The 19,522-nt window shown below is 44.7% G+C and overlaps 1 protein-coding gene across 5 annotated transcripts in view; it reads right to left on the bottom strand.

Moving 5' to 3' along the window:
• Positions 1–14,347: 14,347 nt before the first annotated feature.
• LOC146796291 (5-beta-cholestane-3-alpha,7-alpha-diol 12-alpha-hydroxylase-like) overlaps positions 14,348–19,522 on the bottom strand; it is a 94,848-nt gene continuing 89,673 nt past the window's right edge. For all 5 annotated transcript variants that reach the window (XM_085628798.1, XM_085628799.1, XM_085628800.1 and 2 more), the window contains one exon: positions 14,348–16,857. In XM_085628798.1, the coding sequence (XP_085484924.1) occupies positions 15,278–16,813 (1,536 nt within the window). In that variant the 5' untranslated portion in view covers positions 16,814–16,857 and the 3' untranslated portion in view covers positions 14,348–15,277. The remainder of the gene's footprint in view (positions 16,858–19,522) is intronic.

The following is a 19,522-nucleotide window of genomic DNA, read 5'->3' as shown; positions in this document are numbered from 1 at the left end:
ACCTTCTACACGAAGGTACTCACAAAGCTCACAATACTGTAGCACAGAAACAATACTAAATAGCACTAATACACAGTGGGTTCCAGGGGAAAACCAAACCATATACTAAAGTGGTATAAGGAAGACGTCTAGATGATGTAGAATCACTGGGACCTTAAGGAACCACCCAAGGTAAGTAAGTAGGGACCCCACGGAGGACGGGTGCAGTGTGGGAACACGACCGCATGCGGCGTACAATTCTATGGTAGAGTCACGGTTGCAGTTTTAAAGTTTAAGGACCCTTCTGAGTGGACTTCAAAGAAACCCCGTGGAACTTAGGAGGTTGAAGGGCCACTCCACCCGTGGATACTGTAGTACCAGAGTTACCTATCCCAGGGAAGCCGGGTGCATAGGGCTGAAGTGGCATTGGAAACAGCCGTCGATCTCTATGGAGGACTTAGAAGAATGGCCACTGCTGAGAAGAAGAAAAGTGTCAGTTGGAATCCAAGGGTGCATTCTTGATGAAGAGTACCTGAAAGCAGAGGTTACAGAGTCTGGGTCACTTAGGGTGACCAGGGGCTCGGTAGACGAATGCTCAACAATGTCGAGTGCTTCAGGTGCGTTAAGGGGGTTCTAGACTCTGCAGCCACCAGGACCAGGAGACGTTGAGGACAACCAGGAGCTGGATACGAGCTGTCCCACAAAGGATGTGAAGTGCTGAGGGGTCGATGTCCGGCTGGAGCACTAACAAGCCTTGGCAGCGGCAACCCACAAAGATGGTCAGGAAAGGTAACGGTTCGGACCAGCAAGGTCCAGGAGACTCACCAACACAGGTGAGTCGGGGCAAGCCTGGAGCAACCCGGAGAGTCCACGAAAAGCAGTGTTGACCCTCAAGAGGACCCACAGGCCGGAGGCACAGGCATCGCGAGAGGACCTTGAGCAGTTTCAAAAAGCAACAGCCCACGGGGCACTCGGTGCGAGTAGGCCGGAGTTCTTTGGTGGAAAGGGCGCCAGAGGTCGGGGCTACTCAGAGACCCAACAGACATATGCACTTGCAAAAGTACATGGTGCACAGGGGTACGGGTATTGCAGCTCCCACAAGGGATTTTGACCTCAAACTTGGTAAGAGCGCAGCTCGGACTTCAAGGGACTTGGAAACCCACCTCCTGTGTTGCTGGAGGTTTCGTAGTCCATAGGAGTTCAGGAGCAGCAGACCGGTCAGTTGAGATGTGGCGCCTGCGGTTGCAGGGTAGTGACTCCTTCACTCCAAGGGAGATATCTTCAGATATCCTTGATGCTCCTCAGGTCCTACATGGAGCCTGTATGGTGCACGGGCACAGACGATGCTTTGGACAGAGATGGAGAGTAAGTCGGACCCAAACGAAGTCCAGCAAAGTCCGGAGTGTCCAGACGGTTGAAGGTCAGTGGTTTCTTTATCAGAGTCTTGTCCACGTTAAATGTAGGGTCCTACAGCCAGGTAAGCCCTTTTGTACCCACGAAGAGGGTTGGACAGATTCAGGGGACCCTCCAAGGGAAGGGTCAGGACAGTGGGAAGGTCACTCCCATGTTCTTTGTCCAGTTTCATGCCAGAGCAGGAGCCAACAGCTCCCAGGACTGGTCTGAACTGGACTATGCACAGGGACACCAAATGTGTCCCTCATGCAGACTTTCAGTCGCTGGCAAGAACACCCACCCAGGCCTAATACACTAAATCCTGTCTGGGAGGTGGTCACACCTCCCTGTGACAGGATGCCTGTTGTTCTGCCTTCTCCTGCTCGAGCTTGGCTCAGCAACAGGAGGGCAGAAATGTGTCTCTGGTCAGCAGCAACCATTTTGGGCTGCCCGGGACTAAAAGGCTGGTACCGGGAACACCAGTGACCTCACAAAGTTTGTTTCTGAGGGGTTAAATCATACCTCCCACACCGGTTACCAGTGTGGGGGTATGATTTCACAATGTTTGACACCAAGCACGATAGGGTTACTTTGAGCCGTTTTAGAGTTGGTCATTACGCGGTCGCATAATGCCACTCTATATGTCGTAAATGACTGTAGCACTAACAACCCGGGAGAATGGACTCCGTAGGCTGCAGGGGTGTCCTGCTCATGCAGTGGCACCCTCTAATTTAGAACCAAGCACCCTGCCTTCAGGTTTGTCAAGGACTGCAATTGAGGTGACTTATTGGTTTTAAGTGTAGTGACCCTTAGATATAGTAGACCTATATCTTAAGTAAGTGGTCCATGCACCAACTTTCACAGGCTGCAATACCAGGCCTGTATATTCATTTTGCATGGCCTCCCATGGGTGGCATAATACATGATTCAGCCCATGGGAGGCCTCTGGGGTACCTATACCCTGGGTACATGGCCACCATATACTAGGGACTGACAAGGGTACCCCAGTATCCAATCTGGAGTGTACTTAAGTACATGACATAACATTTTAGGGCGAACGCAGATAGACTAGGGTCCTGATTAGCAGGATCCCAGTCAGACTAGTCAAAAACAGCATAACATGAAGCAAAAAGTGGGGATAACCATAATAAGAAGATCCTACTTTCCTACAGAATCATATCAATTAGGCCTTTAGTAGACATTGTGTCCAGCTGTAAGGAGATTTATGAGCATATTCCCATTTTGCTGGTAACTCTAGTGCATAGAGTTCCTAATTAATCTTATATGTGTGCACCTTCTTTCCTTTGTATGTTCCTAGTTTTTAAGTTCATTAGGGGCAGACCTATTTTTCATTTAATTTCATTTATGGTACCTCTCATAAGGGATGGCACCGTCCATGTTTTAGGTTTCTTTGAGGAAACACTTCTACCATTGTGTGTGGGCAATTCAGAAATGTCTTATTATAGTATTCCTTCTTAATTAATTAACCTACTACACTAACCTCTATTTTCATTATTCTGAGAATAGTTATGCAAATATAATGTCAAGTAGTTCGACATTCACCACTTAGCTGTCAGTTATTACTGCTCCCTGTCCTGCCTCACTTACAGGCCTCTGCCACTCTCACTTCCTTTGAGAATCGGTGAGCGTTCCTGCATGTTGACCTCTCAGTCACCACCTCCTCTCTTACCTTTCCCAAGCCTCTTCCAGGCAGCGATGTTGCTTTGTGAGCTAGGGTACTTTGGTACAATCCTGGTCAATTCTTGGTATTATCCACTAAATTCTCCAGTGCTTCAGAAATCCCAGCAACACCAAGTAAGGACCAAGTAAATACCAGGAACTCAGGGCCATAGTTACAAGGACTTAACGCTATCAGAATATCACTTTAACCCCTTCGCCGTGGGGGTAATTCCCCCACGGCGCGGGTGGGGGGTGCGGCGGCAGCGCTGTGCTCGTGACGAGACCAGCTCGTGATGAGGAACAGTGGAGCTGTGCTCATGACGAGCTGGGCTCGTCACGCCTCCGCCCACTGATTGATTCTCCCGCACAGGCGGGGAATCAATTGCACGTGGGAGTGGCGCGACCGTTATGACGAGCCCAGCTCGTCATGAGCACAGCTCCACTGTGCCTCATGACGAGCTGGGCTCGTCATGAGCACAGAAGCAGTTAAGTGATGTTCTGGTGGCCTTAACTCCTTAGATTTATTTGCAAGGCGGCGTTAAGCTATTTAACGTTGCCTAACGCCGCCTTGTAAATAATAATGCCCTTATTCACACAGCACTTAGCGTGGAAGGGGTGTGCAATGGGGGTTGCAGTGGGCATTCCGCCGCAACAACCAATGCTTTTTGATGCAGCCCCACATTTACAAGGTATGGGGCAGCGCTAAAAATAAGACCAGGAAATACCTGGTCTTAAACAGGCGATACGAGGAAAAAGTTTGTATTTCTCCTGATATATTGCCCTTTCCACGTGTGCTGAATTCTGCAGCACACATGAATTGAGCAAACTGCCAGTTAAGATTGTTTATATGCAGGAAGGTGTCCCTTCCTGCACATAAACAATCGCCCCTGCAGCAAAGGCACCCTAGCAAAATAGCGCTAGGATGCCTGCGCTGGCGCAAGGCAGCTTTTTGAGCGCCAGCGGTAGGGGAAATGGAGGGGTGAGCCGTATTTTTGTAAATACAGCAGATACCTGCATTTGAAACATGTCAGAGCGCAGTTACCAATTTTGTAGGAACACCATGCTCTGCTAGTTCATAGCGAATGTACCCCTGGATTAACCTGCCTTTCGCTTCTTCTCACCATGGGATTCAACTGATCGGCTAGTGCTGGCTGGCTAAGAGCTGGTACTCATGGGCTCAGGTGCCAGTGTCAGTGTTAATGTGGGGCTGTGTCTTATTGAGACCTTGCCCCCCAATGTTCCACTCCATTGCAGAATTTAGATGGCATTTAGCGTTCATTGGCATTCTGCCTTCAGAATTGAGACTGATGGGCAGAGCCTAAGGCCACGAGCACGACTGGGAGGAGGCCAAGTAGTGTAAATGTATAGAAGGTGTTTAGATGTATAACAGAAGGGTTGTGCATACCTGCCTATCAATCAGAAAATCCTACTCCAATTCAACCCTGCATCTACAACTAAGATTGTATTGCACCTCCCCGCATGGCATTTACAGCGAAAATGGTCTCATCTGCCCTACGTCCCACGTGTAACTCCAATCACCACAAGTGCACATATTACTTCCGTCTAGAGAGCCAATGGATGGACGGCTATGGTAGCTCCCTTGAAGGAATTTAGCACCAGATGCTTTTCCACTTTGCAAAATTAGCATCATCGTATTTTTCTTGCTTTTCTTCTTAGTTTGCACATATGAACCTCCGCTTTGATGCCACAATAGGACATTGGCATAGTACAGCCATGAAGCCTGGTCTGTGGGACAAATGATCGTCAAATACTACAAGGATTCGTCCTCAACCTTCTGTACCTTTCTCTTGATCTGCTCTTATTTCTTGCATGCCTTTAGCACCCAATGGTGCTAAATACATTACAGCTACGTATCTGTGAACGCTTTGGAACAAGCAAATAACCCACTAGATAATAATTGGTCAATCAATCAATCAATCAATCAAGACATTTGTAGAGCGCGCTACTCACCCGTGAGGGTCTCAAGGCGCTGGGGGGGCGAGGTGGGAGAATGATCTGCCACCGGTGGTCGTTCTCCTGATGCGGGACACGGTGGCGAGGGCGAGGTCGGCGGAGCGGAGCTGACGGTTCGGGTCTAGGCACAATTATCAGAGGTGCCTGATGTTGGAATAGCTCGTGAATGGGCTTACAAGTAGGCTTGTACTAACTGGCAATCAAGAGGGCTATAGGGGGGCTAGGATGCTACCATTGAGAGCCTATAGTGGAAAGTGGTTCTGCGGATTTGGTGGGTGATCGTGGAAGGAGGCTGGTAAACAGCAAAATGGAATTTATTATAGTTGGGATGCTGCCAACTTTTTCGAGTGATATCAGGAAAATACAAACTATGCAATCAGATTTCAGGATGTTATACTCAGGAAGAATTGTGTATATTTTTGCTGATATGCTGATCATGGACCAGCACTATGCCGGTTACTCGTCTCATTATACTAGAACTGCCTTTAAGTTGAAACTTGGGTAAATCACTGCTATTAGGGAAACCATCCTTGTAAATAGAGTTCAAATGAGGAGAGGACTTGCATGGTTAAAGTTGCTCAAGTATGAGCGTAATAATACCACCAAGCGGTGGGACTCCTCAAAAAAATCAGAACCACATATCAACCAGAAATAAGCACTTGTTAATTATAAATAACTTTTTATACCAATTACTGATTTTATATCTACACCTTCTGTCATTCGAGGAGGTATTTGAGCTTAAGGGACGAGTCACATGAACAATATTTCCCAGTTCTTCCACAGTGCAGGGTATATATATCCATATTCTTCAGCTCTCCCACAAGAAGAGCCAGAAGGATATTTTAAAAGGAAACTGGGCTGTCAAAGCCACCGAGGCTGAAGCCAAGATTGACATATGTGATGGGAGAGTGGTCTCAGATTAGTGAGTAATTCAACCCTGATTTCCATTTACAATCCACGAAGTGCAGGCAAAGTTTGGATGGGGAATTCCAGGGAGGATGGTACATTACCTACAATCATGTTTAAAATTCTAAGCTCTTCCATATAACTAGGATGCACTATTCAATCAATGTCACACTCACACACATAGAACAACATGAACAATTTTCCAAGCTCTTCCACAGAGCTAGGCAGTGGTGGCACTATTTGGCAACTGCAGCAAGCTTGATACAGGGGTGTTTGACCTGGCTCTCGTTATCTTCTCTGCTGGACGTTGGCCATACCTTGGTACATCTAAGGGCCAAGCAACAAAAAAAAGTCTCAGATTGTACTATTGTAGGTCATGATTGGAAAGCATTGCGCAATCTTTCATGAATTCATGGAAAGAGAGTGTTTCTTTCAGGTAAACATTGGTGTGTCGTTAAAACACTAGTCAACAGCATACCTTGGCAGATGGCACCATGGAAGAAAATCGCCATTGATTTCTCAGAACTTTTTAAGGGAGAGGTGTGGTGCAGCGGTCAGAGCGGCTGACTCTAGAGTTCAGGGTTCACGGTTTGATCACTGGCAGCAACTCAGCATCATGTGACTCTGGGCAATAGCTCAACTAATCTCCTCGACAGCTGCAAGCGCCTTGAAACCCTTAAGGGGGTGATATGTTTGCGTTTTACAAATCGGAATTATTATTATAAGTGTTTACTCATTATATGTGTTACTTAATTGTGGTGATTGCTTAATACTCCAAATGGAGTCATTATTTATTTGAGAGTGTGACCATCAGATTTGTAAGCAGCATTTTTGCATTGGAAAGTTTAACAAAAATAGTGGTTTTGGGTAACAGTACCAAATTTATTCATGAACAAAATGAGAAATTTAAAGTTCTACTATTTGACCACAGATACATACAGAAATAGCATCTGGCCTGGATGTAGAAGAGACCATCTGGAACTACAGTAATACATCATATTCTGCAGCAGGTATTCCACCTTCTTTATTATTAATTGCTATCACTAAGGTTTTTCCCTGTTGACTGGGTGACCAGAGGTGAGGATTTCAGTGATGCTTATGTCAAATAATGAAGTCCAAAAGTAGAGGTTACTAGGAAGAAAATGTTGGGGCTAGGGGTAAGTGACTGAAGACATGTGAATGCAGAAAACCAGGGTTCTTCAGCAAATGACAATGTCAGTTTACTTGCCCAGGACAGGTAATCAGAGTAGGTGAAAAATCAGTGTTATTAGAAGACATTGGGTGGTGAAGTTTAACTAAAGCATGTCAATGTGAGAACATATATTTTGATACCTATTGTTGGTTCTAAAATAAAACAACCATATATTTTTGTACAAACCATTGGCCTAGACTTCAGTTCTTGAGTGTGTGAGACCATTTGCTGACTGAGTGTGTACAACAAGTGCTTTACACTGTCCTCTGATACTGCCTTACGGCTCGACCAAGCTACCACTTTAGAGAGTAAGGTTATATCTAACTTTAGCCTCTGCCAAACCTCTGGGGACTGTGGACTCTGTGCACACTGTACCTATTTGGGAACAGTATATACAGAGCTACTTTCCTACAAGGGAGAGATAGAAAAAATATGACAGTACAATCTGTCTAGCATAAAGAAGGTAATGAATGTAGACCCTGTGATGAAACATGCCCTAAAACGTGATCTTTTCCTAGAGCCTGCACTGCCGTGCTTACCGCTGCTTGTGACTTTGCTGCTCTCTGGGTGTGCTGGAGCACTGTGCTCCCTGTCCTGCTGCTGCCGTCCTGGCCTGTGTGGAGCCCAGCACGAACTACAATACCCAGTGGCCCTAGCGGCGGACCCGGAAGCCGCCGAACGCAGTTTCGCGCCTGGAGGCGCTTAAAACACGAAGGCTGTCACTGACAGAGCGGGTGATCTTTTCCTAGAGCCTGCACTGCCGTGCTTACCGCTGCTTGTGACTTTGCTGCTCTCTGGGTGTGCTGGAGCACTGTGCTCCCTGTCCTGCTGCTGCCGTCCTGGCCTGTGTGGAGCCCAGCACGAACTACAATACCCAGTGGCCCTAGCGGCGGACCCGGAAGCCGCCGAACGCGGTTTCGCGCCTGGAGGCGCTTAAAACACGAAGGCTGTCACTGACAGAGCGGGTGATCTTTTCCTAGAGCCTGCACTGCCGTGCTTACCGCTGCTTGTGACTTTGCTGCTCTCTGGGTGTGCTGGAGCACTGTGCTCCCTGTCCTGCTGCTGCCGTCCTGGCCTGTGTGGAGCCCAGCACGAACTACAATACCCAGTGGCCCTAGCGGCGGACCCGGAAGCCGCCGAACGTGGTTTCGCGCCTGGAGGCGCTTAAAACACGAAGGCTGACACCGCATCGCGGGACCGCGCGCGGGCGGCGCCGGGCTAAGCCCGGGCAAAGGGCGGGCCCTCTGTGGCCCTCAGTGACCGAGGTAGGCCGGGCTGGGCCTGGTCCCTTATTTCTTATTGGTATACATTGTAAATACTTGTTTGCATTCGTGCCCACTTGAGTAGAAGGGTAACTTGATGCAAGTACTGTGATAGCTATACTGCACCCTGGTCCTACCTGCTTTGCCGGGGACTGACTCAATTCCAGACTTTTATACGTTTTATATTGCTATATTTCTTTGTATTACTGTGGAAAATGTCTAAAATCTTACGATCAGGAAGGGTAGTGGGAGAAAAACCTGCCCGGAAATTAACTACCATCCGCACAAGAAATAAGTCAGTAAATAACCCACCTTTGAAAGGACAATGTCAGTTATCTGAACTCTGGGATCTATCTGGCATAAAAAAACCTAAATGTGCGACTCTACATAATCCAGATACTAAAGCCCTGGAAGCACACGTACCAACTACCTCTGTGCCCCGATCTCCCCAGGTCCAGCAGGGAGCCCCCCAAACTATGGTAGGAGGGTCTCCCTTTCGGGACCCTACAGACGGGAAGCTGACGATTATAAGTGAGCCAGTGCACATACCATCGATCCCTCAGTTACCCATGAATGACAGGCCGGGGGATGACCTGTCTGCACTATCCATTGATTTGGAACTATGGGGACGCTACGTAAGCCCTGCTAAAGTGGAATCTCTGGAGCAATTTAAAGTTCAGGGGGGAGCCACCCCATCAGGGTTAATGCTGTATAGTAGCACCCCGTCGTTAAATAGATATGAAATATCTGACTTGCTAAACTCCTCCAAGAGCCCCGACCTCAATCTCCTGGATAATATTTGCACTGCGGAAGCACGAGAAAAGCCGATCTCTGAGTCCATGATCGCGCTGGAACAACTCCTTGCTTCAATTTTGCTACTTCTAGGGAAATTTGTTGGCAGCTCGGACTGTATCCTTGAATCAGTTACCCAGATCCTAAAGTTATTGCTGCAGAAAGTGCCGGATGCGAGTAAGGCCTCTCCTCCTAAGTCTGAACAATCTGTATCTGAGGGGAAATTCAAAGCCATTAGAAGCGAACTAGTTAGGAAAAATGAAGAGTCTTCTATGGTCCCTCATAAGGAGATGCCTCATACTGCAGCCTCTAACTGTATCAAGAATATAGTCCTGGAGATAGAGGAGGAGGATAAAGTCTTGCCAGGCCCTAAAACGGTTCAGGAATTATTTCCTATCTTTGTCCCGGATGGCGGAAAAGACCTCCCGGCCGACAAATCTGAGGTCAATGAAGAAAAAAGAAAATATGGTAATCAAAAAAGTACCAAAGCCAGTAAGAGGAAACCAATTCGAAAGTATAGAAAGAAGAAGCAACGGAGGCTCATTTTCCAAAAATGCACAGAGACAAGGGAGAATGAAATAAGGAATGGGGAATCCTTATCTACTTCCTTAAAAGTGGACATGGATGTGAATTTAACCTCTTCAACCTCAGTGGAGGTGGAAAATGAACAAGGCAGTCTGCCTTCCCAGGAAGATTTACCACAAATTGGGGGCTCTCTCCTAGGCTCTCCTTCCCGGAGTGCACTGGGAGGACCAATTTCTTATCCATCTGGGATTTTAAACCCTTTGGCCCCCCCCTTTGTGCTAACAACTGACTCTGAAAATTCTTGCCCTCCGGCCCGGCCTGTAAGTACGTCAAAGGCCCCTGTGGATGTGAGTGTACTAGATTTTGTTCCATTATTTGATACCGACCTCTTATTAAATAGAGCCTGGCTTCTCAAGCGTTTCAGTGAGGTTGAATGTCTCTACCACATTCAGTCTAGAGACATTGAACTGGTGACTCTGTTAGGTGGAAGTCGGGTTTTGAGTATTCGGGTGAAATTTTATTCCCCTATCATAACAAATTTGATACTAGAACAGGCTGAAAATTTTCAACGCTTAGGTATTGATATTCTACCTATCTCTACCCCAGGCAAGCCAAACTCTTTCGATAAGCAGGGGTTGAGGGGTGGTGAGCAAAACGGGGTAACCTCTCCTCTGAGAGACCTGAAAATTTGGGTTTCCAGGGGAAAACGCTCAGTATCGCACGTGAAGCCTCTCCCACTAGTTGAGAATTCCACACTCAATGATGACAATAACCGGTGGAATTGGCTCCACAGTGCATTATCAACAAAAAATAAGGATAAACCCAAATTGTTCCACCATCTTTAACCCAGCCTTAAACATAATCTCCTGGAACGCGGCCGGATTCCATAGCAGCCCGGAGAAAATGACCTTTTTATCCACTCTGGAGGCTGATATATTGTGCATCCAGGAAACATGGTGCATAGATAGGTTAACGCCTTTAAAAGATTTTTATGTTTTGGAAGTTCCGGCTGCGCCCTCTAAGAAAGGGCATGCTAGGGGGGGGCTCGCCTGTTTACTGTCAAATAAGTTTCAATGGAGATTTTCCCATTATATTGACACCAGTAGACTTTTCCACACAATAACATTAGAAAATATGTTCCATGACAATGTAAAATACCCCATGGTAATTTTCAATGTGTATATTCCGCCTGAGGAATGTTTTAATGATAAATTGCAGCGGGTTCTCCAGTATATGGATAAGATAAAAAATTCACCTCCCTTTCCTGTAATCTTGCTTATCGGTGATTTGAATTGTAAAGTTTCAAACGCTAGTCTAAAACTCTTCAGGGATAAAGCTAAGGAGGAAGCACATTGCATCCCCCAGACGCTCTTCCCTGAAAACTTGAGGACAAATAAAAGGGGGAAGATCTTGTTAAAAGAACTAGCGATCGGGGATGGTATTATCTTAAATGGGAGATTTCCATCTGACGTCCCCGCAAATTATACCCACAAATCCCCCTTTGGGTCATCAATATTGGACTATGCTATCGCCAGCTACAGTCTGTTTCCCCAGATTCTTGACTTAAAGATTACACCCACGACTCTGAGCGACCACAGTATATTGTTACTATCAATTTCGTTAAAATCTATGAATACGGCATCCTGGTCGCTAAATGGCAGGGAGGCTACCTTCCACTCGATATCTGGAAGATGCTTCTGGTATAATGCTGCCATTAATGGGGTGCAGGAGTTACTGACCGATACCCTTAGGGAAATAGAAGAGTGGAACGGAAATGAAATAGTTTGTTTTGAGGAATTCATGGTAAAGATTTTATTGAATGCTAAAAAAACTGTCCCCCTTAGGAAAAAAAAGGAGAGGTAGTTCCTCTGATTCTCCGTAACCTGAATAGGGAATTAAACAAACTAATCCGTGCACAGTACGTCGAAAGGGTACCGGAACGTGGGAAAGATATCGCTAGGTTAAAAAGAAAGAGAAGCAGACTCAAGCTAAAAATTAAAAGGGACAGGGAGGATGAAGTATGGATTAAATTAAGGGAATCTGCTGCTTATGGCAACATGAAAGATTTTTGGGCAATAATTGGGAAAGGATGTGGTACACGCCACTCCCCTACTCCCATGGCTATACCAGAAGATCTATGGTCCTCTCATATCCGAGAATTATATGCAGGGAACGGGACCACAGGTGTGGATAATTTCATGTATGCTGCCCCTGATGACTCGGTTTTCTTTCCCTCTGAGAAGGAAATCGAGTTGGCTATAAAAAATATGCGATCCTCTGGGGCCATGGGACCGGATGAGCTTCCGATGACGGTCCTAAAACAAGACCCTTCAACCTGGAGTAAAATCTTGTACCCCCTGTTTATGGCATGCCATCTTTCCAAACGTGTCCCTGCATCATGGAGAGGAAGCATTCTGGTCCCTATCTTCAAAAAGGGAGCAAGGGACAGCCCCAGTAACTATCGCATGATTGCGCTCCTCGACTCCATCGGAAAGGTCTTTGCGAAATGCCTCCTGAGATCTCTTTCTGATTGGGTCGAGGAGCGCAACATCTTGCCGTTGGAACAGACTGGCTTCCGAAGGGAACATGGCACTCTGGACAACCTGACAGCCCTTCAGGTTATTACTGATAAATATGTCCAGGTGAGAGGGGGTGTTGTATACGCCGCCTTCATTGATTTCTCCACAGCGTTCGATAAAGTAGATCGGGGAACGCTGTGGAGAAAATTGGCGACGCTGGGTGTCCCTACTCCCCTGCTGGAATTGGTGCGGGCTCTGCACACTGAGACCTGGTGCAGGGTCTTAATGGGGGGCGAAAGGGGGCTGTCGGCCAAAATACCATCTCAGAATGGCCTTAAACAGGGCTGCTTATTGGCGCCCCTGCTGTTTTCCCTATACACAATTGACCTCCCTGCTGCTGTGTCCCATAGTGAGGGGATCGCACCGTTGATAGGAGGGGTGCCAATAGCCTGTCTGATGTATGCCGATGATGTGTTATTGCTTGACTTAACTCCCGTGGGTCTGGCAAATCGGCTTCAGGCTCTTCAGGACTTTGCTGGGGAGCATTATATGAAGATCAATATTAATAAAAGTAAAGTGATGTGTATTGCTGGTAGGAAGAAATGCCGCTCGACAAATTTTGGTTGGGCTATTGGAGGGCTTAGATTGGAGGTCGTAACTTGTTATACTTTTTTAGGGAAAATATTCTCGGCCAATATGAGCGAGAATCTTCATATAGAGCATTGCTCTCGCAAAGCTCTTGCCCATGGCAATGGGTTAAAGTCCCTATACCTGGCAACGGGGAAAAGACATTTTTCTAGCCTTCTAGAAGTATTTAGAGCTAAAATCCCCGCAACCATCTTGTATGGTATAGAAATAATAGAGATAAAATATTGGGACTTTTGCCACAAGACTGAGGGAAAACTCCTAAGATCCCTCTCGACTCTTAACAATGCCTGTTCACTGGCTGCCTGCAGGCTGGATTTTGGACTCAGGAGTGCCTGGGTTCAGGGGCTATGCGCCTTAATAAGGTGGATAGCCAGCTTAGCCAGAGCGAGAGAAGGAACCCTGCGAGTTTTACTCAAAAATGAACTTTTGGGCAATTTTAAGGAGTTCTCTAAACTTGTTAGTAATTTTAGAGGGGCGGTGAAAATCCTTAGACTGGATGAAAGCGCTCTTTTCTCCTATTCTCCCACGCAGTTAAAGCAGGTCCTTAAGGAGGCTTCGTGGGAGTATTGTTTTCTATCCGACAAAAAAACAGTTGGAGATAAAAGGAATGTGGAGCCGCTGATCTCCTCCTATAGGTTTAAACAGCCCCAACCGTATGCCCTGTGGAACTTGCCACATGGGATACGTAGGTTTTGGTTTTTATTACGTTATGACTTAATCCCTCTTAACGTGTTGCTGTCCAAATGGCATGGCACTTCACCGTTGTGCAATCTATGTAAATTAAATAACCAGGACTGTATGCATGTACTTTTGATTTGTCCTATGTTACGTAGCTTGCGCAAGCGATGGCTTAAAGTAATCTGTCTACGCCTCAGCATTGTCACTTTACAAGATTTTCTTCATGCACTTTATTGCCCACCAAATGAAATGTTCTGTGCTTATGTTTTTAACTTTTTTAAAGGATTTTTAGCTATTTATTAAATTCTCTGGAAGATTGTGCCGGCCCGGCCTTGTGGGACTGATGGCTTGCAGTGTACCTATCACGGTTCGAATACTATGTTTTTATTATTTTTGTACTTTTGATGACTGTGATGCTTTGTCTGTACATGTTTATGTGGCCCTCTTCGAGAGCCAAAACATAATAAATAAATTTGAAATTTTGTATGGAAACCCCTCTTTCTTTCCTCCCCTCCCCATAGTTCCACCCACTGTGACTAATCGTAGTGACACACAAGAACATACCATATACAAGGGAAAATGACAAAGAGCTTATGAGCCAGTGTTAATGGAATACAGTGGCAACAGCCCCCAAGGCACAGGTGCTGTACAGGAAGGCAGGTATTTGATCCAGAGCCTGAGAAACCTTGCCTACCTCCCAGGCACTCCCATGAGGATAAGAAGCAAGCAATGTCCTGTATTCTCCAATGTTCCATCAGGTAGTCCATTAAAGGGCTAGAGTGGGAATTCTGGAAGCAAGCTGACACCTGTAGCAACAGCTTTATTAATCCTACATATAAATCAGAAAATTTGGTAAACACAAAAAATAGACATGTTACTTTACAATTTCACATATATCAAATAAAAATTAATTTATATACGAAACAAAAACATTCGAAGCTTAAGACCACATCTAAGGCCCTCCTTACATTTGAACTGGTAAGGCTAAATCAGGTTCAAATAGGTTTTTGCACATCAATTGGAATTATACATTTTGCACCATTTTTGCAAAGACCTACTATTTAGTTCCATAAATTCCACCTTGTGCAGGGGAAACACAGTTCTTCACTGGTAAAATTCACTAGTATTACTGGAATATCCCTAATTCTGACCTGTTGGGTACAGAATGGAAATGTAATATTGCACCAAAGAGAATCTCAATGTATCTGCATTTCTCTGAGTTGTATTATGCCAGGATAGTTCATAAACTCTGGAAATGAAAGTCTTAGTTATCATTTCTACTGATATAAGACCAGTCCTTTAATATCAACTAATAATGTAGACAATCTTGTGTGTTGAATATACTGAACAAAAAATGATCAGTCCTTTCTTTTCATAGTTGAAAGTTCTTTAATAGTGGAGCAAATTCTTAACTATGGGATGCCAGTGAAGGCCTAGAGTGAACATGTTCACAATGGCAGCTGGACACATAAGCTTAAACACCAGAAGCAAAAACGAATTGGATAATTCTAAATTCAAGGTTTTTTATTAACATTTTAGAGAATATGATTATGCGGGGGAATATAAATATTGTTTTCTCAGTAACTTAGAAATGGTTCATGTCAGTCCATTCACATAGAAAATGTATCAGTATTTCTCTCTGGCTTTTAATGACTCCTTAAGAAACCTATTGCATCTCAGTAGTGACAATCTGACTTCTCTCTAAATCAGCTTTCAAAATAATACTTGCTTTATAAACGAAGCCGATATCTGAACTCAATGTCATGAGTTGGCTGCATGGAACCAAATCCCCATCGCGTTTGGTCGATTGGCGGGATTTCCTCTTTAGGGTTAAGCAGCTCAAATTCAAAATAGGTCAACATTAGGAATACAAATTGCTTTAGTTCGTTTACGGCAAAGAAACGACCAGGACAAATTGTGGTTCCTGCACCCCAAGGCATTGTGAAATATTTCACCTTTTTCCCATTCTTGTAGAAATCTACTTTTTTTGTGCCGTCAGCATTAAGAAAGCGGTTGTACTTGAAAACATGTGGTTCGTGGTGGACCTCTGGGTCCATTTGGACAGCAATGTAAGGGAACAGGGCAACTCTGTCTCCTTTGCGGATAGCGTACGCTCGACCATCTGCCATCTTGAGATTCATGTCCTCCAACACTGCTCTTATCAGAACTGGAGCAGCTGTCAGGCGCAGAGACTCCTCCACTGCACTATCCAGAACAGGTGTCTTCAACAGCATGTCCCTAGTGAGGTTCAGTAATGGGCCACCTGGCTTTACCGTTTGACCAGATGATTTAATTACATGGTCAATTTCTTCTTTTACTGCCTTCATTGCTTCTGGATCCTTCATCAAGTAAACGAGAAGCCAGAAACTAGAAGGCCCAGTGTTCCCTTGTGACGCCCAAAGCAGGAGGAACATGAACCTATCCTGCATGGGCTCTGACATCCCAAGTTCCTCCCTGAACTGCTGTTGATCAGAGATCCAGCCACTTATATTATCTTTGTTCATGCAGTTCTTCACAGACAGCTTATTCCAGAAGTGCCTTTTCAAACGTTCAGCTTCTATTTTATCCTTGGGTGGTAGAACGGCGTAAGCCAAACGAGGGAAAAGGCGGTCATACTTTCTGAACTCATTAAATAGTTCCTCTGAGTGGAGTCGATCCATTTCCTTAGCCTTTTCCATGCTTCCAACTGTCTTTGCCGACTCATTTCCAAACAACGCAAGATATCCAGCCCTAAAAACAATATTATAGCTGAAATGGAAAAGTCCATCTTGCTGCCAGGTGCTCTTCCCTTGCCCTGAACCAATGCTGTGAAGCATCAGATTCTGCAAGTTCTCCATCATTGCCTGCGTCATGACCACAAGTCCATCCCCCATTAAGTATTTCGTACTTGATGTCTGGAGATGCTTATGGTCACCGGATATATTATGGTAGCCGAAAACCCTAGCCACCAATTCATGTGCAAACTCTTCAAAACCCAGCTTTGACCGTGCCTCCTTCACCACTGACCCAAAAGACAGAGGGTCCATCAGAAAAGTGAAGTAGTAACCTCCAATCTGTGCCGTGAAAATATCACCATGCTTCTTCTGCATCTTTTGTAAAAATTGAGCACTGTTATCTCTAAAATCCAAAGCATAACCAAGCCATGGAATAACACCTTTGTCCAATGGGGGCTCGTTGGGTCTTCTCCGACGAAACATTCCCAAAAGATAAAGTGCCCCCAAAACAGAGATTAGGAGAGTTAAAAGGACTGGGACAAAGAAAGCCATCTTAGAAAAAATGTCGTCCAACCAGGTCAAGACTGAGTGGAATCCTGAAAGACAAAAGATATGTATGAAAACTCTATTCACTATAATCATCCAGAAATTTGTTTCAGAACTTAACACGATATAACATAAAAAAAACCCAGATCATACCACTTTCCTGTATGTGCTCAATACAAACATTGTTTCATTTGTTAAGTAGTTAGGGGAAACTTCTCTTCAGAATATACAGGTTTTACATATAGGTACATATTTTGGCTATTTCAGTAAAACTAGCAAGGCACTTTCCTATTTCCAAATTACCATGGTCACACAATCTTTCTTGAACATGTAGTTGATCTCTTTATGGACTAATCGATGAAATGATGACATTAAGTTATAATTTTCAAGTCAATAGGTTTGACAGCTCTCTAGAAACGTTAGACTTTATTTTGACTTCCCAAAAATTGTAAATTACAACAATAAACCAAATGATTTTAGTTCTTTGTTAAGTAGCAGTCATTTTGAAATTTCCATTGTCATTTTCTCTCTCATTTTAACGGACAGATAACATATGGAAATCTGCATAGTGAGTCAGCATCCAGGAAGGCTAAAGTGGTAACCTTTCTTCCCTACAGATCTTTATCCCATAACTTGGATAATGGGACAAGGAAACTAGAGAACTGTCTAATATACCAATGACACAACAAAAGAAAAGGGATCATATGTTCTAATCTTTCCGGTTCACATGAGCATTTCAAACAGGGATTAGGTCCTTGGGTTAAGTCAAAGTTAATCCTCATGCTTGCGATGACCGGGTCAATTTGTTCATCCAAGCCCTAGCGCTCGGAATTCTCTTTTGGCAGTCAGTCATTCATGAAAACAAGGCATGGTTCTCTGTACTCTGCCACAATAGTTGGGATATATATGCCATTACTTCTTTATTTCAGCCTCTTGCTTTACATGTAATGCTCATAATTCTCCATCCGGTTCTACTTCGTATTATTAGGTAACTTAAAATGATCCTAGTATAAGGATCCCAATCCAATCCTTGCAATACGTCTCTCATGCAAATAAATTATGCCTGTTTTCAAAAAGCCATCAACATCTTTGCCAGTTACAAGCTATTCATCTCTGCTGTACAGGTAGCACACCATAGTAGTGGTTACATCTCAAGTTATTCTCCCACTGAGATCATGTGAACATGCTGCACAATTCAATTACTGTGTTTACTAATGCTTTTATTAAATATAATGCAGCTGCTGATGTGTGTGGTGTTCACCACAAACAAAATAACAGACAACCTCAGGGGGTTTATGCTGAAGCAGGTCATTATTGTACCTCATCCATCAGGCACTTTCAAGTCAACCAATGACACACAATTGGTTATCACCCTGTCACAGAATGGAACTGACACTGCTGCACTGTTAAGGGCCTGTTTGACGGAGGTGACCCAGTGGATGAACCTTAGTTGTCTCAAGCTAAATGCTGGAAAAAGTCCTTATCTTGGGTAACCAGCCATCTATCTGGTCCTCTGCCTGGTGGCCAGACGTGCTTGGCCCTCTACCTCTGCCCAAGCTGAAAGTCAAGAACCTCTGCACCTGGTTCGATACCAAGCTTTCCTTTGATAGTCAGATCACAGCCCTTGTAGGTAAGTGCTTTGGGATCTTAAAATCCCTTAGCAAGATTCTTGAACTCCTCACTGAGGTTGCCAGAAAGACAGTAGTTCGCTCCTTGGTCATTTTAAGCCTAGACTACTGTAATGCCCTTTATCTGAGAGTTACGCAGTCTCGGTTGATGAGACTTTAGCGTGTACAAAATGCGGTAGTTCGCCTGCTATTGAATCTCCCTAGGCGGTCTTCTTTGGGCTCTCTTCTTTCAAACTTGCAATGGCTGCCACTTGAGAAACGACTTACTTTTAAAGCTATGTGCTACTGTCAGAAGATCCTCTGGAACAAGGGCCCCGGCTACTTGCACCCCTTCTTTAAGCCCTATGTACCTACTAGAAAGCTAAGATCTTCCGGGTTTTTGCTAGCATTAGTTCCTATTGTTAAAAAGGCACAGATTGAAGGTTGCTCCTTCAGTTTTCTAACAGTCAAATGATGGAACACCCTGCCTTTGCTGCTTAGACAGGAACCTTCAGAACTACTGTGCCACAAAAAGTTAAAGACTTGGCAGTTTAGGTTAGCATAATGTGTCAGGTTTCATCTATAATCTTTTTGTGGGGATATGGGTCACTTTATCTAGCGCTGGGACACTTTGGTGCAAAGTAGCCATGTACTGTACAAATGACATTATTATTATTATTATTATTATTAATAAAATTGTTATTGTCACCCGTAGAATCCCCACATTCCCTTAAGCACAGAGTAGATAAGGTTCTATGACAGAACATCCCTATTTCATACTACACTTCTCCCCCTTTTAGAAAAGAAGATAAACTCTAAAACTCACTTTACATATAGCATAGCCTAACTCACCAAAGAAAGAGAAACTTACAAGTTACACAGATAATCCACCATGTGCATTGGCATTTTACGTGTTCTTACTCTTCTTTCTCTTATGGAACTCTGATGTAATTCCCTATGAATGCAGCGGATTCATTATTAGCAGAATGAGCACACCCATTCTGATGATCGACAATGCCACACTGAGGCTGAAGGAACACAACTCGACTCTTGTTCCAGTCCTTCCATCGTCTGTATTAATGGCATGCTTGAACAATTTCATCACCTT

This window comes from Triturus cristatus, chromosome 10 (assembly GCF_964204655.1).
Source record: "Triturus cristatus chromosome 10, aTriCri1.1, whole genome shotgun sequence".
Classification (NCBI taxonomy): Eukaryota; Metazoa; Chordata; class Amphibia; order Caudata; family Salamandridae; genus Triturus; species Triturus cristatus.
The sequence above is the reverse complement of the archived record's forward strand: the minus strand, read 5'-3'. Positions and strand labels throughout refer to the sequence as shown.